General features: G+C 35.6%; 4 protein-coding genes across 4 annotated transcripts; 2 read left to right on the top strand and 2 right to left on the bottom strand.

Moving 5' to 3' along the window:
* Nucleotides 1-5309: 5309 nt before the first annotated feature.
* Nucleotides 5310-6369, top strand: LOC131640370 (peroxidase 5-like). Its single transcript, XM_058910772.1, has one exon. The coding sequence runs from the start codon at nt 5371-5373 to the stop codon at nt 6367-6369; it is 999 nt and encodes a 332-aa protein (XP_058766755.1). The 5' UTR covers nt 5310-5370.
* A 517-nt stretch (nt 6370-6886) lies between these two features.
* LOC131640365 (uncharacterized) lies at nt 6887-8830 on the bottom strand. Its single transcript, XM_058910766.1, has 8 exons — nt 8340-8830; nt 8227-8260; nt 7934-8119; nt 7766-7855; nt 7593-7658; nt 7415-7506; nt 7282-7329; nt 6887-7180 (listed from the first exon to the last, which is right to left on the bottom strand). Exons 1-8 carry the CDS (start codon nt 8669-8671, stop codon nt 7063-7065), a joined length of 966 nt encoding a protein of 321 aa, XP_058766749.1. The 5' UTR covers nt 8672-8830; the 3' UTR covers nt 6887-7062.
* Nucleotides 8831-16052: 7222 nt separating this feature from the next.
* On the top strand, nt 16053-20500 carry LOC131640374 (uncharacterized). The gene is made up of 7 exons (XM_058910775.1): nt 16053-16462; nt 17053-17152; nt 17862-17957; nt 18049-18101; nt 19164-19212; nt 19664-19711; nt 20060-20500. The coding sequence occupies exons 1-7, from the start codon at nt 16233-16235 to the stop codon at nt 20135-20137; spliced, it is 654 nt and encodes a 217-aa protein (XP_058766758.1). The 5' UTR covers nt 16053-16232; the 3' UTR covers nt 20138-20500.
* Nucleotides 20501-20647: 147 nt separating this feature from the next.
* LOC131640373 (probable protein phosphatase 2C 49) lies at nt 20648-23464 on the bottom strand. Its single transcript, XM_058910774.1, has 4 exons — nt 23093-23464; nt 22153-22338; nt 21837-22072; nt 20648-21479 (listed from the first exon to the last, which is right to left on the bottom strand). Exons 1-4 carry the CDS (start codon nt 23246-23248, stop codon nt 20903-20905), a joined length of 1155 nt encoding a protein of 384 aa, XP_058766757.1. The 5' UTR covers nt 23249-23464; the 3' UTR covers nt 20648-20902.
* Nucleotides 23465-27251: the final 3787 nt, after the last annotated feature.

The following is a 27251-nucleotide window of genomic DNA, read 5'->3' as shown; positions in this document are numbered from 1 at the left end:
GAAAAGATAAACTAGAAAGTTTCTTTTTAGGATATGATATTGATCTCTGGGAGATTTTCACAAATGGTTATGAAGCACCTTTTCTGCTATTGGCATTCCCATTCCCAAAAGCAGAATGAATGATGAACATAAATATATGTCCAGGAATCATCACAAAGCTAGAACCATCATTCTTAATGCTATATCTTATAATGAGTACGAGAAAATTACACGTAGAGATACAACAAAGGACATTCTTGATTCTTTAAAAATGACACACGAAGGCAATGCTCAAGTCAAAGAAACTAAGGCCTTGGCCTTAATTTAGAAATATGAGGCTTTCAAGATGGAAGAAGAAGAAACTTTTGAGAATATATTCTTAAGGTTTCAAACCTTGGTAGCAGGACTTAAAGTTCTGGACAAAGGTTACACTACTGATGATCATGCTAAGAAGATCATCAAAAGTCTACCAAAAAGATAGAGACCAATGGTTACTGCGCTGAAGCTATCAAAGGATTTGAACAACATAACTCTAGAGGAGCCGGTTAGCTCTCTCAAAAGTCATAAATAGAGCTAGAAGAAGATGAACCTCAATAAAGAGGAATTTTTTTTGCTCCAAAGTCCAGATCAGAAAGAACCAAGTCAGAAAAGAACAAATTCTTCCAAGCTGAAGAAGTGGAAGATTATGACAATGAAGTTTCTAATGATGAAGATGAATTGTCATTTTTGTCCAAAAAGTAAAGCAACTCTGGACGAAAAGACAAACCAACTTCTGAGGATCCAGAAGTAGAAGAGATCGTCCAGAAACATCTGGTAAAGGAAGATCAATCAAAGAAATTACGTGCTATGAGTGTAAGGAGCCTGGACACTACAGAAATGAATGTCAAAGCTCAAGAAAGAAAGCACCAGAAAATAAAGCTTTAGAAAAGGAAGTTTCAATGGAAAAAAGAAAGGTCTTGTGGCAACATGGGATGACTATGAAGTATCAGGATCTAATTCTGATGAGGAGAATGCCAACATAACATTCATGGCTACAACATCAGAATGATGTGTAACAGAAATTGAGTTTGATTCAGAACATGTATTTTCTGAAGTTTCAAGTGCTGAATTAGAGTTATGCTTATCTGAATCTCCGAATAGGTATCAGAATCTTCAACGAAAACTCAAGACCCTTCAGAAGGTTCATGAATATGAAATTGAAGAATATGGTAAGCTAGAGAAAGAAGTTTCTAAACAAAAAGGAAACAATTTTATTTTAGAAAAGGAAAATATTTTTTTGAACAAAAAATGTTTAAAACTTGAAGAAACTCCTTCTAAAGCACGTCCATCTTCTGAAACTGTCTTTTATAAATATGATAAGGTATTTCAAAAATTCTTAAACAGAAGCATAGACAGAAGCAAGATGGTTTCCATGATCTATGATTTAAGTTATAATATAAAAGAGGATTTGGCTTTGATTCTGATGATGATGATCAGAAATCAACTAAAGAAAATCAACCCTTTTCCCACATGTTTTTCTCACTGGTTTCACCCACTTTTCTTGAGGGGTGTGTGATGGAGGACAAAAGGTCTTTGGTCGAGGCTGTTGGAACTGCTTCTTGTACTCCTCGTTGCATTGAGGAACCCCCTCTTGTCGAACACAAACCTTGGGATGAAGAATTTCTCTCTTTCAAAATTCTTCCTTCTCACAACCTCATATTCCTCAGCACCCTTCTCATCATATACAACATTACACTTTGGGCACAATTTAACCTTAGACTCTCTTACTCTACACTTCTCTAAAAAGTCAACTAAATCCTCACCAACTTGAGGATAAACAGCTTGTAGCCCTTCTTCCTTGTCGAAACCCTCAGTAGCTTCGACCATCATAATCTCAAGAGGTTCAGCATATAGGGCCTCTTCAACTTTCAAAGGATATGTGTCCACCTGCATTCTTGACTTTTCGCCAAAGTGAAGCATGCCCTCTTTCAAAGCTTTATATGCACTAAATCCTTGAAAAAGACACATTGATATGTTTTATGAGCAAGAAAATCATGAAACTTATAGGATCCCCTTTTTCTCTTATGTTCTAATGGGGGATTCTTCAGTCCTTGAGGAACAATAATTTAACCATCCGTTACTAATAAATAGAACATTTCATCACACTTAATTATATCAAAAGTGTAAGTCTTTGTGGTAAATTTATCATTTTTATCAGTTCCGACGAGATTTTTCCCATTCGATGGTTTTAATAATTTGCAAGAGTAAGGAAGTCATGGATTAAGTTCAGCTACATTAATCTCATTTTCTTTGACTAAATCTTCAAAGTCTGAAGAATACTCGTCAGCTGCTACTTAAGTAACTTTCTCTTTCTTATGATATTTGCTAGTTCTAGCCTTTTTCGGCCTTGAGTCGCTCGATTTGGCGAACCCTGTCAGTGAACTGTGACATACCCTAAGATATTGAGTATCTAATTTCTTCCTGATAGAATAGTCTAAACCTCCTGCGGCCATTTTGACTAGTTTGTGTTTAGGGACTTGAGTAAAGCATTTTGCTTTCAAAAATCTGAATCTGTTAAGATATTTGTAGATTGACTCAGCGACCTTTCGTTTAACACTGGCCAATTCCTTCAAACTTATTTTAGACTGTCCCATATAAAATTGCTCATGGAAAAATCTTTCCATCTGGGTCCACGTGTGGATAGATTGTGGAGGTAGCATTGTAAACCAAGTGAATGCATTTTTTGTGAGGGAATTTGGGAAATATTTCATTTTTAAATCCTTATTGTTGGCTATGTCACTAGCCTCAGTATGATATCTAGCTACATGTTCGACAGTAGACTCATTGGTGTTACTAACAAACTTAGTGAACTTTGGGACCTTCCATCCCCTAGGTAATTATGTTTGTAAAACAAAATTGGCAATGGAGACGAATAAGTGGGTCTTTGAAGACCAGTATTCATGTCATTTCGAACCATAATTTGTTCGATAATGGTCTCTTGATTTTGCTTTCCAGCCAATGCGTCTTGTCGAACTTGCCTGACCACTTGGTCAGCATTCTAGTTTCTATTAAATACCATGATGGAAGGTCGTTTGACCACCCTAGGTATCTGTTCGACAACCTGAGGAATCTCTTGTTCCTTGTTGACTGTTTCTTCAACTACTTCTTTAGCTCGAACTTGTACCTCTGGTTGAGGGTGTCCATTCTGTCGAACTGGCGCCCTAGGGGCACCAAGAATATCCCCTATTTGAGTTGCAAATTTTTGGTAACTCTAAGTCGAATTCTGTATTAATGGTCTAAGTATGGTACCCATTTGTTGAGTGAGCATGTGGACCATTTCATGATTGCTTTCGTCCATCTACTGTCTCATAACCGCGACAGAATTGGTGGTGAAAGTCGGAATTTATTGGGACGAAAAGCACATCCTTGTGGGACGACCAAACTGGTTCCCCAGAGGCCCTGACCCATGATAAGGTGAAAATAGTGATGATGTATTATCAGCAAATATCGAAACACTACTATGTATACCTGCCATCATCGATGATGGCATCCCATAGAGTCGACCACCTCCATATAAGGGCATTGTAAAACTGGGCGTGTATGCACCAGACTCACTTGCGCTAGTCACTATTGGAATCCCCGACTGGTTCGGTGAGATTATTGTCCCACTTTGTATGGTAGAAGACGCCTCCATAGTGTTTGACGTAGACGTACTAATGGCGGATGCATGTGACGTCATTGTGGTTCCTCCTGAGGGTTGTTCCCTATTGGATTTGAACTCGTGTTTTTAGGTTCTACCATTCTCCTACCACTCCTTAATCTCACAAAATATGTAAACTTAACAAAAACGTGTCGCATTGGGTGTGCCAATTTGGTTGGACAGATTTCTGGCAAACAGTCTCTAACTTCTTATTAAAGTTTACTTGCAGGATCAGCTACAAAATCCTAGAACCTAGTGTTAAGTTTGGAAGAGTTTTGGTGTTTGAATTGAGTATCGAAACTGAGTGAAGAATCAAAAGGATGCAGAAAAAACACAATAAAGTAAAACAATATGACAAAATGAAATAAGTATAGCAATTTGACAAATTGAAATGAACACTTAAACATAAAGACTGAAATAAAAATAACTGTTATTCCTGGTTGACCAATCACAAATGGCCACATCATTATTCCACGCAAAACTGCTCTTGGCCACTTTCCCACGTCTTCTGACAACTGCTTGCCATGCCTTTTTCCACTATCTCACTAATCTCACTTGATAAGCAATTTGGCCAAGTCCCCTCATCCATCTCTCGACCAGTATGGCTGATTTTATGGATTCAATTGTCCTTCGACCTATGCCCTATCGGCCTACCACTTATATCTCTCAATTCTTTTGCTTGCGCCCCCTAGAGCTTTTACTTAAGCTGCCCGTATTTTCATATTCTGGTGGAAAATTCTTGGCTAACAGTGTTATAGTCTTCTTTTTTTTTTTTTTAAAAAATTGTTATTAGTTTTATCGAGAAAAATTTAAGTTTCACTCATATTGGTTAAAGATATAGTTCACAAAAGATTTACATAAAAAGACACATCTTACATTAAAAGTCGGTTTTGCAAGAATGAGTTAGACCAAATTCTAATTCTATCACGGTATATCACGAGCCAATCGATTCGGGCCACCCGCCGTTTATATGTTCACCTAACCCAATAGTGTTTGGCGTGAGGGTGTATTGGAAAAAAAATTAAATTCCACATCGATTAAAGATAGAGTCCACAAACAATTTATATATAGAGTGACATCCTTAACCTTATAAGCCGGTTGTAACACGAAACTTATTTATCATTAATATCCAACAATATAAATTTGAAAAGCTTATATTTGATAATATAATTTCTCCTAGTTGAATCAACCCTGTTTTAATAAAATTTTCTAATGTTTGATAGTTACATAATGAATTTTATAACTCATATAAGTTGGCATATTTGTTATAACAAAAGGCAGGACGACCTGGTAATCAATCACAGGGCACTATGTTTGCTTGTAAGAATGTGTATATGATGAAGTTGGTGTAGCAGCCAACATTCACCGCGCTCTCCCTATCTAATTTAACATAGCCTCCAAAACCATAAGAAGTTTTCAAAAATAGATTGCTTCAACTTATGACCAATATACTGAAAGGCTACAGTCAAACACGCTTTTGTTTCCAAAGTAAGACCTATCTACTCTCACCTCCTCTCCCCTTTTTGTATATATATACTCATGATGAGCCATATATGTTATCCATCTCAACATTAATCACCATTCAACAACAACATATATCCCTTCCTTCATCTCTCTACTCACACTACTTACTTAATTAGCACATCACCAATACTGAAAACAAAAATACATTACAATACGTACATACTACATCAATATATTGAGAGATAACAATGGTTAGAATCCATGCATTACTGATCTCTACTTTGGTTCTACTTATTCTCTCAGTTTCAACATTGGCATCATCTTCATCTTTGAAGTTTGGTTTCTATAAAACAACATGTCCATCCGCTGAAGCAATTGTTAGAAGAGCGGTAAACAAAGCTGTCTCACTCAACCCAGGCATAGCTGCTGGTTTGATTAGAATGCATTTTCATGACTGTTTTGTAAGAGGATGCGATGGTTCCGTATTATTAGAATCCACACCAGGTAACCCATCTGAGAGAGACCATCCTGCAAACAATCCAAGTTTACACGGCTTCGAGGTCATCAACGAAGCTAAGGCACAAATAGAAGCCGTATGTCCTAAAACTGTGTCATGTGCAGACATTCTTGCTTTTGCGGCTAGAGACAGTACTCGCAAAGTTAGTGGAGGCATAGACTACTCAGTACCATCAGGACGCAGAGATGGTCGAATGTCTATCATGGCCGAAGTCACACAAAATCTACCACCACCAACTTTCAAAGCGGAGGAACTTATCCAACGTTTTTCCATAAAAGGTTTATCAGCAGATGAAATGGTTACACTTTCTGGAGCTCATTCTGTTGGTGTCTCACATTGTTCCTCTTTCTCAAACCGGTTATACTCTTTCAATGCTACGTTTTCTCAAGATCCTTCAATGGACCCTAACTTTGCTATGATGTTGAAATCCAAGTGTCCACCACCACAATCACAGACAAGAGACCCAACGGTGGTGCTTGATGGTTCAACGCCTAATGATTTGGACAACATGTACTATACGAAGTTGAAGAATAAGCGTGGTTTATTAACTTCAGATCAAACATTGGCTGATAGTGACTTAACGAAAAGAATGGTGTTAAAAAATGCCAGACATAATGCAATATGGAGAGTGAAGTTTGCAAAGGCCATGGTGCATATGGGTTCCATACAAGTCTTGACAGGTTCTCAAGGCGAGATTAGAGAACGCTGCAGCGTTGTTAATTTTCATTAACAGCACCAGATTTCTTCATCTTCCTACAAAAAAATTTCTTCATTTATTTGTTCATTCTTTGATATTTGTTTATTCTTTGGAATCATTCTTTATTTGTGTGACTATTTGTAATCTTTATATTAATTCAAGTGTATATGTGCAATCTAGTGTAACAAAATGAGAAAAGTAGTGAACTACTTCTATATTTTAATTAAATATATGTTGGAATCAATCAAATTTTACTGCTTACAGAATTGGTGTGTTATTAGATATGATAGTCAAATTGCAAGTTGTTGATCAGGTTTTGTTGTTTACTTTGTATCTTCAATGAGAATTTTGTTGAAAAACAAAATAATTAAAATTGGGTTCTTACTAAAAGCAGCCTCTACTTTTCCCTATCAAATTAACGTGATTCTAATTTGATCAGAAATTTCTTGAAGTATAAAAACCATTCAGAATTAGCAGTAGTACTAGTCCAACTAACTGGAAGAACACTTTTAGAGGAAATACTTGTGTGCATGGATTGTGAGGCCAGATATTGGTTTTCCAATAGATGTGAACAAGCCATTTGTACTTTTCTTCTATTTCACATGCCCACTATAGTTATAAGTTATAACAGTTTTGCATTTCTTTGCAACGGCATCACAATCTTAATTATGACTCCATTTGTCCGCATTTTGCAAATTGAAATTTAAAACTATAGCGACAACTAAACTAGTATGACTTCAAGAAGGCATGAGGGAAGAATCTCGGAAGAATATCAATTTTCGCTTTCACTATCAATGAATAGATGCCGTAGCAGGGTATGTGAGCTATCGCCATGCAGATATACCTGTAGACAACATGGATGCATTAGTAAAAATAATAAGTAATTGGTATGTAGAAATCAAGTTGTAGAAGACATGAACTTGTAGTGTTAATAGAATATTTTACCATAGGGAACACCATGGCGTATTAAGCTCGAGAAATGGATAAGGCCACCTGTTATGACAAGAAAGTTTTAGGTGATGATGATTGATGAAGAAAAGAATGTGAAAATTAATAGAGTTACATTTACATATCTTACCATCTGAAACCACATGCATGTATAACCCATTGGAATATAACATATGAGCAGCTCCATAGCACAAAGTATGCAATTCTAAACCATGGAAAAGACTGAAAAATAATACATACAAAAATTGAAACCATTAGCTTTTGGTATGTATACCTAGCATTATAATTCAAGTGAGTGTGTTACTTACAAGATTATTCAGCATTGTATCCAAAAGAAGGAAAACTACATTCAAAGTATGCATGCAACCCATCAACTGTAAACAAGTACAGACCAACAAAAATCAATTTATAATACAATTTTTTGTTCAATTCATTCATATCAATTGGTCAATTACTAATATGGAAGATATAATGCACTTACCATGTTTAATTTAAAACGAGAAATGGACAAGAATGGGACAATTACACACCAAAATACAATGTCTGTTAAGATCACAGCTCCTGCACTAGTCTGTCAAATGCAGAATATGATCAGTTCAAGTTGATTACAATATTGGTTATCATAATTTTCCAAAGGAAACATGATTACCTGGTAGGTAATTTGCATGAGGTAACCCCAGAAACCTGCTGCTTGTTCAAACTTCTCATCAACATACCTGCTTTGCAAACTGGTGAAACTTTTTGTTTCCAAATCTCTTCTCAGAAATCCATTTTGAACCGGAGGAGATTTGTTCAACAACTTCCAACATCCATATGCAGATACTGTTGTCCCCAACTACATTAATTCCAAAAACAATATACAAATGCATAGCTAATTAGATAGATAAAACAATATATACATATTTTTACAAATCATGTGAAAAAACTGAGATGAAAACTCACTGCAAAATAAATCATTACTAATGTGAAAGTCCACCTGCATATAAACAAGATAATTATCTGGCTAGTAATTAGAAATATAGTAATGAGAATTGGAAGGAAGAAAGATGAGATACTCTGTATAGTAGTAAAAGATGGTTGCGTCGTATTCGTGAAGATCGAATGATAATAGCACAACCATGCTGACAAGAGAAATGAAACGTGTAGCTAACAACACCAGAGGATGAACTCCTCTCCAACAGCTTGTCCATAGTTGGGAAGTGGTGACATGACCTATGATCACTCTATTGTCTGGTGAGGGTGAAGCCTCCAGAAGGGTGTTAACCAAAATATCAAAATCGGACTGAGAGGAAGAGGGTCCTTCGTTTATCCATAGTACATATAAGGCACTGAGGATGGAACATCCAACGATGCCAATACATACAAAGTCATACCACTCTAACATCATATGGATGAGATGAGTCACTGCAACTAAAGAGTGTGTGTGTGTGTGTTAAAATGGAGAAGCTCTCTATGAAAATAGTTTTGGTATGTATGAGGGTAGAGAAGGAAGGTAGTATGAGACGGGTAGTTTTGACTGTTAGGTTTGAGATTTTCTACTTCAAGTTTGAATACATGTTATTACCTACTAATATAGTTAGAGAATGAAATGAAACGTCAATAGGGATGCAATAAAAGATATCAAATTGTAGAATGGAAACTTAACAAGTTTACTAGACAAAATATTTTCTGTTTTATTTTATTTTTAATTATATGTTGCATGCATGGTATAATATCGTTGTGTTAACCTTAACCTTTCATAACCATCAGTTTTAATGTCTCTAGTTAATTATGAATCATTTTTAATTCTTCTACTATAAATAGGACACAGTTATCAAGAAGGATCACCTCATCATCATTTAATAATTTTGTAATTTGGGGATCTATTCACTCCGTTAGATAAGTTGTCGTCTTCTAATAAGTGGTATTAAGATTTCTGGTTCATTCTGTGCTTCAAAAATGCTTATTAGATAATGGCTATCGGACCAAAGGGGCGTACGATAGAGCGACTATTTTCACATGTGTAAACTATAGTTATTGGAAAGCTTGTATGTGTATTCATATCAACTCAGTTGATAAGGGTGTATGGAACACTATTATCAATGGTCCTAGCAAAATTACAATGACCAATAATAATGGTGTTATCGTACCTAAACCGGAAGCACAATGAGATGATAATGATAAGAAAAAGTGGTCTTTCGATTGAAAGCAAAATATTCTCATATCCGCATTTGGTGTTGATGAATATTATCGTGTTTCTCATTGTGAAACCGCAAAAGCTATGTGGGACGCATTACAAGTTGTCCATGAGGGAACTAATGAAGTCAAACAAGCTAGAGTCAATACATTAAACCAAGAGTTTGAATTACTTCGCACGAAGCATGGTGAAACCATTGCCGAGATGCAAAAGAGGTTCACTCATCTCATAAATCATTTGAATGCAGTTGGTAAGCCAGTTTCCAATGAAATTGCTACTAATAAAGTTTTGAGGTGTTTTAATAGGGAATGACAACCAAAGGTCACTGCGATCAAGAAAGCTAATTATCTTACGACCCTAGACCTCACTATATTGGTTGGTAAGCTTAAAGAACATAAGTAAGAACTCACTTGCTTAGAGAAACATGAGAAAAAGCACGAGAAGAAGCTAAAGAAGGAGAAAGACAAGGATAAAGAGGTAGAAAAGAATTGTATTGCTTTAAAGACTTATAGTTTGAGGTCCTCAATAATTGAGTAAAGTGATAGTGATGCTAGTGACTATGAAAATTCGGATGATCAAGAGATAAGGTTGTTTGTGAAGAGGTACAATAGGTACATCAAAAGAAATTATGTAAGGAACTCCGGCAAAAACCTCATCAAATTCAGAAGACAATCAATCTCTTCAAAGGAAGACGATAATAAGAAAGGAAAATAAAAAAGTTCATGTTACAATTGTGGCAAAATCGGTCGTTATAAGTCGAATTGTCCACTGCTTGACAAAGACAGGAAAAAGGGTCAACACAAGAAATCTAGAAAGTTTAGAAGAGCTTATGTTGCTCGAGAAATGTCGGAAAAGGTACTTCTTTTCATGATGTAAGTGTATCTTCAAAAGACATACTCAATGATGCCGAAGAAGGAATTGATCAACCTGAATTGGCGAAACCTAAGGACGAGGAGGAAGATGACGACTCTAAAAAAAGGATGAAAGTCAAACTAAAGATTATGGTATTCCCTTAGAATGGAGAACATCCAAGGATCATCCAATCGACAAAATTCTCAGAGACATCACCAAAGACGTGACTACATGCTCTAAGATAAGTAAATTCTGTTTTCACTTTGGTTTGTATCTCAAGTTGAACCTAAGAATGAAAAAGATGCTATACTTGATGAGCATTGACTTATGGCCGTGCAAGATTAGTTAAACCACTTTAAAAGAAATGATGTTTGGGACCTCGTCCCTCGTCCACTTGATCATCAAGTAATATGCACTAGGTGGGTTTTTAGAAATAAACTAGACAAAAATGGAGTGATAACTAGGAACAAAGGCCGAATAGTGGCTCAAGGTCATAACCAAGAGGAAAGCATTGATTATGAGGAAACATATGCTTCAGTTTCCCTCCTTGAGGATATACGTGTTTTGCTAGCCTTTGCATGCCTTAAGAATTTCAAATTATTTCAAACGGACGTAAAAAGTGCTTTCCTTAATGGACATATTAATGAGGAAGTGTATGTTTCATAACCTTCCGGTTTTAAAAATCATGAGTATCCTAATCATGTTTACAAACTAAAATACACTTTGTTTGGTCTCAAAACAAGCCCATAGGGCTTGATATGAGTGACTTAGAAAATTCTTACTTGATTAAGGATATTCTGGAGGGAATGTAGATACAACAGTTTTCATTAAGCTTCAAGAAAAACACTTACTTTTAGTTCAAATTTATGTTAAAGATATCATATTTGACTCTACTAACATGCAATTGGTTAAGGAGTTGTCTAAGCTTATGCATAATGAGTTTGAAATGAGTTTTATGGGGGAGTTAAATTACTTTCGTGGACTCCAAATCAAACATATCAATGAAGGAACCTTTGTATGTCAAACAAAATACTGTTACGAATTGTTAAAGCGATTCAGTATGGATGACGCAAAATCAATTGACACTCTAATGCCCATAAATAGAAACTTGGATAAGGATGAGAATGGTAAGGATGTATGTGTCAAGAAGTATAGATGTATGATTTGATCTCTTTTTATATCTTACTTCATCTAGGCCTGACATTATGTTTAGCGTCTGTATATGCGCTCATTATCAATTGACTCCTAAGGAATCACATTTAAAAATCATTCGTATTCTCGCATGGGCGATCTCTCGCATGAAACTCAAACACGAAGCATTAAGCTTTGATACCAATAGTGATTGTTAGCTCTAACCCTATCTCTAGAATCGAGACACTAACATATTTCCTTCCCTAATTGAGACTTGTGATGTCTATTTCTACAACATCTCAAATCTAAACATATATGCAAAAAGATCAAGGAAAACAACAAGATTCATTTGTAAAGCATATTTTACGCAATACCATGATCAACAAATATACATATGTTCAGTGTAAATATACAAACAAAACCCAACAAAAGAGAAATACAGAGAGAGAGAGAGAGAGAGAGAGATAAACCAAACATCTCACGGGTTATCAGCTACAATTGATGAGAAATCTACCTCTGATCATCGAAATGCAAGAGCCGATTGTTGTTTTCTAAGTTAACTAACCTAAGAATGAAATTAATGGAGTTGGGACGAAAATTCCCGAAAACCATAAACCCTAACTATGCTGAAATGAGAAAGATATAGGCAAAATTTATGCCACTTAGCGAGCGCTGCCACTTATTACAAAAACATCTGGCACAAGAAAAGGGAGCGCACTTAGCGGGCTTGCGAAGTTGGCTTTGCCTCTGCCATGAAAGTTACAGCTCACTAAATACGGGGCTTAGCCGGCTCAAACATTATTTTCTCCAATAACTCTGAAATGAATAAAAAAGGTCAAACGGTACATAAACGAATCAAAACTCAAATAAAATGTATTATGTACAAATATAACGAAAACGTGCACGTTCACGCACAAGTTGAGGAAAAAGAGTTGATAAGTGCCGCAAAACTATATACAAAAATAACTACAATTTGGCACTTATCAAACTCTCTTCAACTTGTTTGTCCTCAATCAAAAAACAATTAACTCAAAGAATCAAAAGTAAAAAATCAAAGAATCATGAATCAATAAGTTTTGAAAAACAAAAACAAATGTATGTTTAACACAAAAATGCATTAACAAAGTAATACTTACCACAATCCTACAACGACAACATGTAAACAAAACGAATTATAAGTACTAAAATCATATCAAGAATTCTAAAACAAAACAAGTTCAATCATGAATCACACCTAGCAAAAATTTATCAAGGGATGAAGAAACACACAAAAAATGAGGGACTTTGACACTCATCCAACAATCTTGCAAACAATGGACTAAATTAAGCATTTATCCAAAAATCATATCAAAAATACAAAAGCAAGAATCACAAGGGCTTTTCAAGATTATAATATGGTTTGGTTAACAAACAAGGGGCAATTTCTAAATCTAATTGAAACAAAAACTTGCCTAAACCTAAAGGAGTGATCAATCCACAAAATTTCAAGCACCAAAATTTCAAACAAACTTCTTCTACATTCCCAAATTGTCCCACCAATCATACTACTTATTTGCACAATTATTCGACACTTCTTTTTTTTCTTTTAAAACTTTTATCTTTTATCTTTATTTTATATTTTATTTATTTTTCTCATTTTTCTTTTATTTTCTCAGCCTCATAGCAACAACCAAATAAGTAGCAAGCATTTCTCTCCCCAACTTAAATTCAACCAACATAAAAGTGTAAATACTCCATACTTTCTAAGGCAAGGTAAAAAATCAAACCAAAAATCATGGTTGAGGGTTCATGAAAACAAAGATCAAAATCCATGCAAAAAGGAGAACTAAATACTCATAGACAAGCATCAAGTTCAAAAGCCACATGGAGATTCACAAAAATCTCAAACGGGTTAACACATGATCACACACTCATAAGGTGAATTGACTATTTGGTTAGGTGGTTGTGCTCAAAGTGAAACAAAATGTCTTGATCCTTTACATGATTTCATAAAATAAATATAAATAACAAATTAAACATAATAAAATCCAGTTAAAACAAAGATTGTGGCCTCCAGCATATATAAACAATGGAAAACTTCCTCACGTTTGGGATTTAGGAACTAAAGTGATTCAATCAACAAGTAAATAATGCAAAAGAATGAATGACATGATAATTGTACAAATGAAAATTTTCCTAAACATGTTATGCTATAGAAAGCGATAAATGAGTACCTTGAATGATACAACTTCAAAAACATCATTACCATACATCTACTGGTTGAAACACTCAATCTTAAAAAATCACCTAAAAATCTTCGATAACGAACCAAAATTTGAGTTTAAATAACCAACAAAAGAATTAAAATAATAATAATATTATCTATTACTAAATAACATTGGTGAAAGTGGAAAAAAAAGGGTCAAGTGTTTACACTGGCACAAAGCAAGGAAGGCAGAATTTTCTGCGCGCGCTAGACCGTGCTAAGCATGACACCTCCCTCTTGTCGGCTTTTATTGAGCGGTGGCACCCTGAGACATCATGCTTTCATCTTCCATTTAGGGAGATGACTATTACATTAGATGATATCTCATCTTTGTTTCATATTCTCATTGCTGGTACATTCTTCATTGCTTCTCATATTAACTAGGCGACTGCGCTGGTACAGGTTGTACATGATTTTGAGGTAGATGAGAGTGAGAGGCTCGAGGATTTTTCCATTAATATAGGTTTGCACCTTAGAATTTCTTTGTTGAGGTACATTTATGAGGAGTTTGTGGCGGCGAAGAGGTATGAGGCTGCCACTAGGGCGTACATGCTACATCTGATGGCATGTACTCTCTTTGTGAACAAGTCTGGAATTTATATAGAATGTTCACTACCTTTGGTTGTTTAGTAGCATAGACACTCCAAATTGAGCTTGGGGAGTGACAGCGTTGACTATGTTATACACGACCGTTGGAATTGGTTTCCAGCCTGATACCAAACAGCTAGTTGGTTACTTGAGTCTATTACAAGTATACTAACATTTATTTATTTTATAGTTGTAACTTGAGTCTATTTGTTAAAAGTTATATTAATCAGTTTTTATTTATTCAGTGATAAATATACGAGCATTTCCCCGACATCTATGATAGAAGACTGCAGTGTGTCTCACCAAGTGCTCCATTGGCGAGGAGATGGAAGGGCAGGCGGTTCGAGGTGGTGTTATGGAGTACGGAAGAAGGATTGATGCGTTGACAGAAGATAATGTTGTATGGACACTATACACAGCGCAACGTCCCCATCGCCCATTTGACGACTCAACATTGTATTTAGGGCATATGAGGTGGAATAACCACGTGGCTAGACACCTGCCTGAGAGGTGTCTGTGACAATTTGGTTTTGTTCATGGCATTTCTCGTCGAATACCTGAGGCTCCACCTGATGGGATTGACAAATGGTTTTAGAGTCACATCGTTAACTCTGCTCGTGAGATGAGAGCTAGCGCAGTTTTGGTACAACATCCTTCATAATGCGAGGATGGTTACTTGGAGTAGTATAGCAGTATATCACACCCTCGTCTCATAACACCGACTACAAAGTCTTCTAATGTTCCAGGGCCTTCTGGTACTGAGGAACGGGCTGACGACATGCGGCCACCACCACCTTCACCTTCCGCCGGGAACCCGGATAGTCGCCTCTAGTTGATTGTTGTTCTTGTAGATAAACTCACGGGTTTGGTAAACCCGGATGGTGAGGTTTTTACATGTTTATCTAGGATAGTCGACATAGCCCGTGGGGGCCTATGTAAGTGTATTATATTTTGTTTGTATTATATGTAGCCGACTTCTTATCACCGTACTTATTTATTGCATAATATTTTTGAGAATTACATGATTCAAAGATGAACACAACATAAAACAGTACAACAAACATAAATTAAAAAACACTAAACATGAAAACCTAGATACTAGCAAATGATTTTGGACGTTTCAACATCCTTCATTATGTCGTCGACGGATCTTGTTATCTGCGTGTCCAACTCGATCGGACCTTTAGTTATCCTATGGCGAAATGATTTGCACATGGCCTTGACATCTTCGTCGGTATTCTACTCAATTATGTTGTATTTCACCCTTTCGTTACTATCAATCCAATCTTCGCGAAACTCGAGTTTGCGAGGGTTACGACGCCATCTGGAAGCTTGAATTCAATAGGAGGGTTGTTTCCTTTGAAATACTTTCGCCTTAATCAGAAATTCAGAAAGAGACATTTTTTTAGATGTGTTTTTCTATAACATATGCCCGTATTTATACAAATGAAGATTGATTCTAGACCACACACATTTGTCTGTGCATTCAGAATCCTCTAAATATGTCAGCAAAATCCTGATCGTTAAAAAAATACAAATGAGAAAATTACCGAAAAATTTAGCATAACAGAAATATATGAGAAAACTATTCTATGATAAAATTAAGATTTTCCATAGTTTACAAATATCAAAAATTTCAAAAATATTATTGACAATTTTTATCTCTTTGGTTCGAAAATTTTGTCCACTCCATAAAAGGGCGTTAAAATAATTCTTTATGGGGTGCTGAGGTATAATTTTGGCTTTGGGGGGTTAAATCCTGTAAAATATCCTGTATTAAATTTAAGGAAAATAAAACACAATTGAGTGTCTCGGATCGATCATCCGCACGTGGATTATTGTGTGACTCACAATTTCACCACGAATGAATCATCACGGTCGTAGGGAAGAGAAAAGACCCAGTTGCAAGTCGCAACAGTGCAACGAGAAGAAGCGTGAATTCTGAAAAACTGGACCATGTCTTCGATTGCTACCGCAACGGTCATAGGCTCTTTTTCAACAACTCCAGCTTTGAATCGCACAGCCAGGCGCATATTTTGCGCCAATTTTACTTCCAGAACCTTCCTCGCAACTCCACTCTCTTCCAATCACTTCTTCTACAAGCTCCCTCAAACTTCTCTTAAGCGACCCCCAACTTCCCGTCACTTCAAGCGTTTTTCTCCTGTCATGCAGTGGCAGGATTGCACGTAACTAATTCCTTTCCTTTTCACTTCTTAATCACTTATTTCAGTAATCACTTAATTGCTACATGCGTTTTGATGTTCGTTTATAGTTACTGTTTCATAGTCCTCTACTAGGGATTGTGTTTTGTTCGTGGTTTTTCGATTTTGTTTCTTTTAGAATTTGACCCCAACATTGTAAGAACAATCTATGACCATAATCTTTGTTGAAGTTCCAACAATTTGTTTAATCATACAAATTGTGACCCGATTCTCGCTGATATTTGGATTCCGGCTTATGATGGGGCTATTGCATCAATATGATTAACTCTTAACAGTTTGTGTTATTAATGTTGTATATTTCTCAATTGGTGTCAGTTTTTAGCACTTATGTTTGATTTTCTTAAGCTGGCCCAATCACAGCTTCCCACTTTTAATCTATGTTATCCCACCATACTAGCCTCTTTGCGGGGTTTATGGAATAATAACCTGCAATGCTGCCCAATTTTTACCATTCCGGCGAGCCCAAAAACGGTCATGTATAACTGCCATAGAGTTGTCATGGTAGATATTTGATAAGGTTGCTTTCAATGAAAAAAGAACATTGCCAACTGCAGGGTTAAGAAGGAGGTTGATGTGCCGGTCTCTGTAGCATATGCCTGTTATTCTGATCGTGAAGCCATCCCAGAATGGATGCCCTTTATTTCCACTGTTAAGGTGTGCTTTCTCTCCTTCTAATTTATGAACGAAATCAAGCCCTTTACCTTATGGAATCATGGCATGCTGCATGCAAGATGCAACCTTGCCTTTTTTTCCTGTCAGGCTAGATCAAGTGCATTAATGAGGATATCTCAATTCACATTAGACAGTATTAAATTGTGTAGGCTATTTATAGCGATTTGGATAAGTAGAGTGAAAACATGTAGATTATGTGGAAAATAAGACTTAGGTGGTTTGAGCATGTAAAGGGAAGACCTATAGATTCTGTGGTAAGTAGACTAGGTCAGATGGAGAGGAGTAAAATAGCTAGAGATAGAAGAAGACCTAGAAAAACTATAAGAGAAGTTATTAAGAAAGATTTTGAGATTTACGATTTGGATAAAAGCATGGTCCTGGATAGAACATTATAGTGGAAGTTGATCCATGTAGCCGACCCTGCTTAGAGGGATAAAGCTTCATTGTTGTTATAGGCTATTTATAACATGAAGAAACACAAAAATATTGCTTCTGCTTGTTTCTCTTTTGTAAATCAAATATTTAGCTTGAAATTTATGCTCTTTATGTTTTGATTAATGAATACAACTTTCAAATTATATCTGCTTTCAACTGTTCAAGGTATCATAAACATGCAACCTTCATTCAAATATAAAATGTAGTAAATAAATAAAATTTTATTTTTGTGCATAACGTTGGATCCGTTTTGCAGATATTGCCAGACAAACCTGACCTATCGCGATGGTCCTTGAAGTATAAGGCATTTGGTCAAAATATTGAGTTCTCTTGGCTTGCTCGTAATATGCAGGAAAAGATTGCTACCTAATACTTTTGCTTCTTTTTTGAAAATATTCTTTAAAATTAATATTTTGTATTCATATTTTATCACCTTCTTGCAGCCCACTCCAAATCAGAAAATTCATTGGCGATCTCTGGAAGGTCTCCCCAACAGGTAACTGACAAAGACATTTTTTTATAAGTGAATATCATGAGGTTAATTTCCTTTTCTGTGGGAATTTTTGATAGTTCAACATTATGGAGACAATTGACCTGTAAGACACTGAAGAAAAATATCCATACACATTTCAACATTATATTGATCTGTCCAAGCATTACTGTAGTTTGGCTTGTCAATTGTTAAGCTTCGTATTTAAACCTGATACAAGAAGTGAACTTGATGCTGTGCTCAAGGGATTTACAAAATTAAAAGAATTTACAAAATTTTACATTTGCCGTTAACCTTTGTTTTGTGAACAAGAAAAGGCTAAAAAGAGTAGAGAGGGGGGGAGTTAAGTTGATTAACTATAAACTGTGATATGAATGTTTCTCATTCATTGTAATTGTTGCCATGCATCCCTTTCTTACAAAGATACTATTAGGTTACGCTTACACTTGATTATGTTTAATTGGCTGAATTTACTTCACGAAGTATAATATTTGTGCTGTTTTTCTGCTGAGTAACGAAAAAGAACGAAACTGGTGCCCTAAGTAAAAAAGCTGAAGATTTAGTATTTGAGTAGCAGTGAAGGTCACTTAAAAGTAGTTTGTTCCAATATATATGCTAGGAATTGAACACCATAGTCCTTGGCAGGTTCTTATAGCAGTATCCATTGTTTATGCCCTAAGAATAAACATTTTGAGGTTTCTAGTCTTAGAGTTTGACTTGATATGTGTAAGTTTCTACACTATAAATACTGCAGAATCTCTTGTCTTGAGGAAATAAAAGGCCTTTATCCTTATAGCAGTGAAATGTTTCAATTAGTAATCAAAATTCAAAAGGTAGCATTTTAGTGTGCCATTTAACATATGATTGTGTTGTGTTGTCACTAACACCTGTGCTAGGACTAGAAATCTATAACTGATTCTAGCAATGTTTGCAAAATGTAATGCTTCAACCATGATTAAAGAATTCCTAGCTGTATCTTTGTTCAAGCCATTTAGTGGCTAGAAAACACATTCTGCATAAGCATGCTTAGCACTACTCTTAATCTAATCTCAATTTCTCATGTGGCAGGGGCGCTGTACGATTCTTTCCAAAAGGTCCCTCTTCATGCATAGTTGAAGTAAGGCCTTTCATACATTTTTTACTAGTTTCACCTTTTATATATTGATAACAATTCAATCTTTCTTGTACAACTGTTGCCGACTTACTTTGATCCCATATTTAGGGGGAAAATTGGGTTAAATCAATACCAATTGTAAGTTTCTCAATGTAGTATTTGTTCAACTAGCTGCACCACTGATTCACTACATGTTCCTGTTGGGCCAAATAATTGTCTATCTTTATCAATCCAGTGCATGACTAGGTGGCACATCACATGTATCCACACTAAGGAATAACTCTTTATATCAGTCCCATCAACCGTTTTTTCCACCCTTTTAACTTCTAACATGAAATTAGGAAAACTTAAAAGTAATAGTACATAGTGTTTTCTCCTTTTTTTCCTCCCGGGTCCCCATTCAGCCTTTAAGTCAAGCACTAACTATTACTTTTTTGTATTTTTGCCATTACAGCTGACGGTTTCTTATGAGGTTCCTCAACTTTTATCTCCAGTGGCATCCGTAAGTAATCTAAACTTTATAAAATGTAAAGTTCTTGATAACTTTAGTTGACAAAAACAGTAAAAGAATTCCCATTTTTCATTATTAATTAGTAGACAAGTGGTAGATACTTTCCTAGTTTTTTCACTTGGGATCATGCTCATCTAAAGTGAGATGCTCACTTTAAAATACCAAACATTGATAAACAAATAAGTGGTTGTTAAAAATATAGTTTTGATTTTTTTCACTTTATTAACTGCTCACTTTAAAGAAGTTAAGTCATTCATTTATCCAACTTTACTCCCGGTTATAATGGATTCTTATCTGTGTTTCAGCTTTAAGAACCCTTTGTAATGGTTTAATCTGCAGGCACTGCAGCCTTTTCTTGAAAGTTTACTTCAACGTGGTCTGGAAAGATTTGCTAATTTCGCAAAAAGCTACAAATGATTGTCCTGATTTTTAGGACTATAGGACTACATTTCGGAAAGTGATCATATGCAATTATTTCTGTCCAAACACTGATTGAATTTCACAAAGATTTGGGCACGGATATCATGCCAGTGTTGGTTATCCTATTTTTAAATGTTAGTTCCTCACAGCTCTGATGGAAATCATGGTCTTGATGCACAAAACAAACACATCAACATAATGCAGATGAGCTGTTCTTAAACCTTACAATTCCCCCAACCTCGTGGTACTGCTATAAATTCAGATACACTATCTGGATCTGCTACCCTTCAAGGGGTAGGGTTATTTCTCTGTATTTTTTGTACTTAGTAATGCATGCATTTCTTACACTTTTTAGATTTAGATCTACCTTTGTCAGCTCCTTTAAGTCATGTGCCCATACTAATTGTACATCATGTTTTTCTATACAATAATGCAAATGAATCTTAATAAATACCCTTTTATCATGCAATGGCTGTAAATATAAAGAATGCGATATAGACTAATATATTCAGAACAAAATTTTATTGAGACACAAGAATATGATATGAATGTGGCGGTCATAGTGGGAAAAAATGACTAGTACAAAATAATAATGTAAAAATATTACAACATATCTACACCACCATCCTCTAACCCTGAGCTATGTACATCAACAGACAACGTGAAAAAATGATGGCTGCTTTTTCCTACGCCTAAACTGAAGCAGTCGAAAACAGCGTATGTAACCTCCACAACACTTTATTTAATGAACTGTATATACATTCACTTGCTAGCACTTCCTTCCAGCAAATTTCTCAAGCTACAAAGAGCCTCTGCAGAGAGGCTGCAGCATCTCAGTTTCCGTTGGGGGGGTGGGGATGGGTCTGACTCCCCATGGTCAATGGAAGAGAGACATATTATGATCACTGTAAGATTGTCAAATGTATTGAGTCGTAATGCCTCCATAACTAGATCCCTGGCGCACTTATCTGGGTCATCGTGCCTCCTCAAACCTTTACGTACAAGGCTAACGGCATGCTGGCTTGACATCACATCCCAGATGCCATCACATCCTATGATGAGGAATTCGTCGTCGTCTGTTAGAACCATTTGACGGAACTCGGGCTCTGCAATCAATGGTGAGGGAACACCCCTAGGTAACTTCATGTCCCAGTCCCCTAATGCTCTGGTAACTGATAAAACACCATTTAGGTAACCATCTTCTACATAGCCGCCCAATTCTTCAACTCGTCTCCGCTCTGATGGATAAATAGGCCGGTGATCTTGAGACATATCAATGGCCTCTCCTTTTCGACTGAGAACTGCTCGACAGTCACCAGCATTAGCCACCATTAGAAGTCTGAAAAAAACATATTAGAAATCAGTCAAGCAAATATTCAGGAAGGCTGTCTCGTCTCCATAGCTAATGCAACAATAAAATTTTGTTCTTTTTCGATTAAGTGGGATTTACTACCTAGGTCATACAATGTCATAATATCCTACATGAATCATATCTAATGAAACATGTTTAGTGTAGTGAAATTCATTAAACTCAAATTCTTCTTAAAGGTTTGAGATATAGCTTTTGCTATCCTCTTTCAACTTCCAAATTCTTGCACCAACATATCAAGCTAATAGCAACCATACATTAGAGCTATAACAAATGTAGAAAAGAGACAAACATAAGATAGTGGATTGAAAAGATAGATGGACCTACCTTCCAAATATCATAGCAGTAAGAGCTGTGGTCCCTGAAGAAGTGTTCACACTGCAATCATCAGCCATAGCCGAGTCCGCCAAAAGAAAAGCCTTTCTGAGGGAATTCTCTACGTCTTGTAAAAATATGTTATCAACTTCAGATGTCTGAGGGAAATTGACATCCTCAAAGAAGAATTTTATAACATTTTTTCTTATATAAGCTGCTGCTTCAGGTCCTCCATGACCATCAAACACCTGAGATATTTGCCAAAGCTCAATTAGATTTAGAATGAGATTAACTAAAAACAAGGAACCTAGGAGAAAAAGATAATTACCCCATAAAAGGCACTTGGCTTAGGAAATTTATATAGTGATCCTAGATGAGAAGTCAAATCATCTATCCTTATATGTTCATCTTCCATGTATCTTCGTGGCCCAATGTCGGAAAAACTACCAGAACGTATGCAGGGTACAAATTGCAGAACTGCGGCTTCTGAGATTATGTCTGCAGTCTTAACATCCTACACCAGAACAACAAAATACAAATCAGAAAACGAGAACCAGTGTATCAAAAGACTAAATGCACTATACTGTATAACTTGGCCAATACACAGAAAAAACAATACTCAAACTACCACATGAGATGTTTGATGCAAGCTATACAACTAACAGAGTTCTTATTCAATAAGAATGGCTATCCTTAAGCTCTCAAGAGACATTGCAGAGCAGTTAGTTTTCCATGCATGAACAATTACAAACATTTTGACTGCACATAATCTCAACAGTGAAGGCACAATCGTATCAAAATCACAATTTCTAAAGTTTAATGCAAAATCACTAACATCTTAATGGACGATTTGGTCAATTCTCGGTATCAACGACTATAAGATCAATCACACACAATTGAAAGAGAGTTTCACAAAAAATTGGGATCATCATAAAAACCGATTGGACTAAAACTTCCCAAATCAAAAACAAGTAACAAAAAAGTAAACAAACCATAAGAATTATAAAAATCAGGCATCTCCTAAGATCAATCAATCAATAATTCAATACATAAGCAGATTACTGATCCAAAAAAAAAAATTCAATTTTGCTTCTTTTTATTTCTGTTAGAACTTAGAACCTCGATCCGAAAGAGAAGTCAAAGAATTCACATCACAACCGAAGAAAAAAAGAAACCCATCAAACCCAATCAGCATCTACACAACCCAACAACACAAAATCACGAGAAAAAGAAGAAATCATCAAAAGGGTCTAAATAAAAAAACTAACTTCTTTTGTAGTAAGCAACTCAGCGGAAACTGATTCAGAAGCACGAACTCGATCTGCATCACCGATCTCATGAATATTGCTTCCTTTATTCGGAAAATACTTCACATCCAACACCCCCACGCTTTGTTGACACACAACCTCTGCTTCAGCCACCATTTTCTCTTCTTCTAACAACCTCCGTGTTCTTTACCAAACGAAAACCGATTGAATTTTCAACGTTTCACAGAGCTGAATGCTGTCAATTGTAGAAAAGATTCGACGCTAACGATTTTTATTATCTTGTTTTTTTTTTCTGTTGAGGTTTTCTTGCGAATTTTCTCGCGGTTTCTATTTCGATGGAAAAATAATGATCAATAGTTTCCACAACGCTTGTGTTGAAAAACAATATAAGTGGCTATGGTAGGTACTGGCGGCTACCGGTAAACTTCTTCGGATGTGGGACACGTGTAGTTTTGTGAACCATAGGATTCTTGAGAAGCGTTTGTCATGCACGCGATGAGGTGACGCGTGGATGTACTTTCAGGCTGACGCGTGACTTTTGACGTGTTGGAAGTTGTTATGATGGAAAGACGGAATTGCCCTTATAGGTGTATGTTGGAGATTTGACTTTGTGTAGGGTTAGGTTAAAGATGAGATAGGGGTAATATGGGAATTGGAATGGCGCCGACCGAGGATCTTAATCTGCTCTTGTGTTCAGACTTGCTGACGCGTTTCTCATTTTCACCACTACTGGTGACGTGTGACATGGCTTCACCTACGCTTTAATTTATTCTTATTTCTTTTTTCTTTTTTTTTTTTTTCAATTTTAGTGGTAAAAGTAAAGTGGGAAGTTTAATGAGTGTATAGTTGATTTCAATTCAATAAGATTATTTTTGTTATGTAATGATAAAAATAAAATTTGCATGAATGAATTTTAGTATAAAATTAATTAAATGTAATAGGGTTTATATTTTAATATTTTAATTAAAAAATGATTTTTTTTATAATTTATAGTGTTTGAATCATTTAGATCAAAATTATTTTGGAGTGGGTATTTAGTATTTACTAAAATGGTTTTTTATACGGGTATTAAAATGAGTTTAAATCGTAATAAAAAAGATGTAAATAGAATAGGAAAGTATAACACTTCGTAATTTTTTTTTTTAAGCAAAGAGGTATATTGAAAAGAGAATTCAAGTTTTCAAAATTTGTTACAAAAAACACAGATTGAGTACTGTCAGAAGAAAATTATACGCCAATTGGGCCTTAAGACAAATAGAGAAGAGGATTCCTACTAAATTCGTAAAAATTACAATTGGATTGTATAATTTTCCCAACAAAAGACCAACGCTAAACCAAGGCTTTTGCCCCCAAACAATGTCAGAGATATTCCATGTATCCCCCTAAAAATGATACCATTACGAACCGTTCATAGTTGCCAAATCACCGCCAACCACACCACACCCTCCTTTCCCTTTCGAATTTAGCCTTCTTTCCGAAATTGTACCACCTCATAAAGCTTTCCTTGATGTCCCCTGCTTTATAGTTGTCGAATCCAATCCAATCGGCTATATCCCTCCAAACTAAATTAACATTTTGATATAACAGAAACTTATGGGCCAAATCTTCTTCTTTACAGCAGCAGTAGACACAAGAAGAATTGGAATAAGGAAAAATACCTTTATGAAATAGTGCGTCTCTCGTCGGAAGTTTATTAATAAAGCTACGCCATCCAAAAGCTATAATTTTCATCGGAACCTCCGTCTTCCAAATAATCGCTAAAGCTATATCAAACTTACCCGACGGACCGCAGGGAATGCACATTGTGTTTAAAATACTATAACAACTTTTAACTGAAAACTTACCATCCTGCTCATGAAGCCAAATCACCTTGTCGACACTGTTTGGGTCGAGTTCAACACCAAGAAGATCCTGCTTCAGCCGCTCCAGCATATCAGCAAAGATGCTGCTCGCGGACAAGCCATGCTGCGTTTGAGCCGATGCAATGGGCAAAACAGCAGGCGATGTTTGACTGTTCGGGAAGGAACGCGAGATGCCAAAGTTACCCCACGCCCAAACACCGTCATGGCAGCCTCCCATGAGGGCCACCGATAGAGTAAATGGTAAATTGAATAATGGTCACATTAATAAAAGGTTGAATTGAAGGTTGAATTAATGGTAAACTTGTGTTTCATGGAAGTATTTTTCCGGTTAGAGAAAATTTAGGTGAATTAGATTTTAGATTGATGGATGCATAAGTTATTCATTTTATCTTTAACCTTGAATTCATTTAAGAGTCGCGGTTTGAAATTTAGACATGTTGAATTAGTGGTAAACTCACGTTTCTCATATTTGACTCTATTGAGATGTTTTTGTGCAAAATATATTATAATTTGTCTTATTGTTAAACTTGCATTCATATATGATAATATTATCGTAGTGTTCATGAGGTTAAGAGATCGTCAAATAAATAATATGATTGATATCATGACATTATTTTAGATATGGAGAACTTTGCTGAATATTAAATAATTATATGAATTTATGGGGGAAAGTTATAAGTCTTAGGTTTTGAGAGTCTCTTGTGTTTTAAGTCACTCACGTATCTTTTGATACAGTGTGGAAGACTATTTGTCACTTGACTGATTGTAAAGTTGTTGTTCTCACTCTTAAAACTTTTAAGCATAGAGTTGAGTATTGTTCTTGGTTGAAATTTTTAAGCAAAATTAAGTATTGTTCTTAGTTGAAGCTTTGAAGCAAAACTAAGTACTGTATATTTGAAAGTGTAATCTTTCTATTGGGTTCTTTTGATTCCTGTCATAAGGTTTATGGCTAAGTTTTTCACTATGGTGATTGGAAGTAAGATGGTGATTTCTCATATCTAGATAGTGATTTCTAGGTAGAAGTTGCATGGGATAGTGATTAAGAGAGAAGTTGTAAACTGTGACTGCTTAGTCTTTGAACTAATACTATTATAGTGGATTTCTTTCTTGGCTTGGTAGCCCCCAAATTAGGTGGTGTTGCACTGAATTGGGTTAACAATTAACTGTGTTATTTACCATTCTACAAAGTAATTCTGCATGATTTCTGTTTGGTTAAATGTGTTATGTCAGCAGATGATGTCAAGACATTTGTCCTGACATTATGGTTTTGTATTGAGACATATGTCTGAACTTGTCTCTGTGATGTTCATCATTATGTAGTTTAAATCTACATATCTACAGTATGGTGTGGTTTATTATGTTCTGTCTATCAATAGATGTTGTAACATCTTTCTTGACATCAGGTTCTGATGTTGGGACATCAGTAGTGACATGTATTGCTAGTGCCAGTATTTAAAAATGGAAGCTCTAAAGCAATATATAGTGCATGTTTAAAAATTTAAGAATGAGAATGAAGAACAATCATGGTTCGGTTGTGAAACTTGTCACATTCGGCAAAATAAGGTTATCTCTCCTAATGCAAAATTGGACAAGACATTACAACTCAAGGCTACATTTGTTATCGATCCCTCAAATTTTATTAAAAAATTCTTCAAATAAACTATCCAAAAGTATAACTTTGTTAAGAAGGATACAAATAGAAAAAGAAAATCTTCTCATACTTTGACTTGTCGCTATTGTTTCAAGAAAGGTCATACCTTTGAAAAATGAAAATTTAAGAGTCATTTGATTTATAAAGATGCTTTTCAAAGGTTTCCCAAATACAACCATGTTTTCACTCAGTCTCAAGGACCCAATGAAAATTGGGTACCTATCACTTTTGTTTAATCTTGTAGATTGAATGTCTTGGCTCCATGGAGAGAATATGGATTCTCGATAGTGGATGCTCAAGGAATATGATGGGCGACATTTTCCTATTCATCAACTTTGTGGCGAAGAAAAAAGGTTGTGTATCCTATGGAGACAACAATAAAGGTGCAATACTTGGAAAAGGTAGCTTAGGTAATCTCTCATCTACTATTACCTTTGATGTTATGTTAGTTGAAGGTCTTAAACATAATCTTCTTAGCATTAGTCAGCTATGCGACAATGGATTTAAAGTTTCTTTTGCAAAAACTAGTTGCATTATTATACATAATGAAAAGAAGGATTACATGTTTAATGGCTTAAGGGTAAACAACATCTATATGCTTGACTTGAATCATGTGTATTTGACTAGTCCTAAGTGTTTAGTAACA

The sequence above is a fragment of the Vicia villosa genome, unplaced genomic scaffold, assembly GCF_029867415.1.
Source record: "Vicia villosa cultivar HV-30 ecotype Madison, WI unplaced genomic scaffold, Vvil1.0 ctg.003080F_1_1, whole genome shotgun sequence".
NCBI lineage: Eukaryota > Viridiplantae > Streptophyta > Magnoliopsida > Fabales > Fabaceae > Vicia > Vicia villosa.
This window is presented reverse-complemented; position numbering and strand designations above follow the sequence as displayed.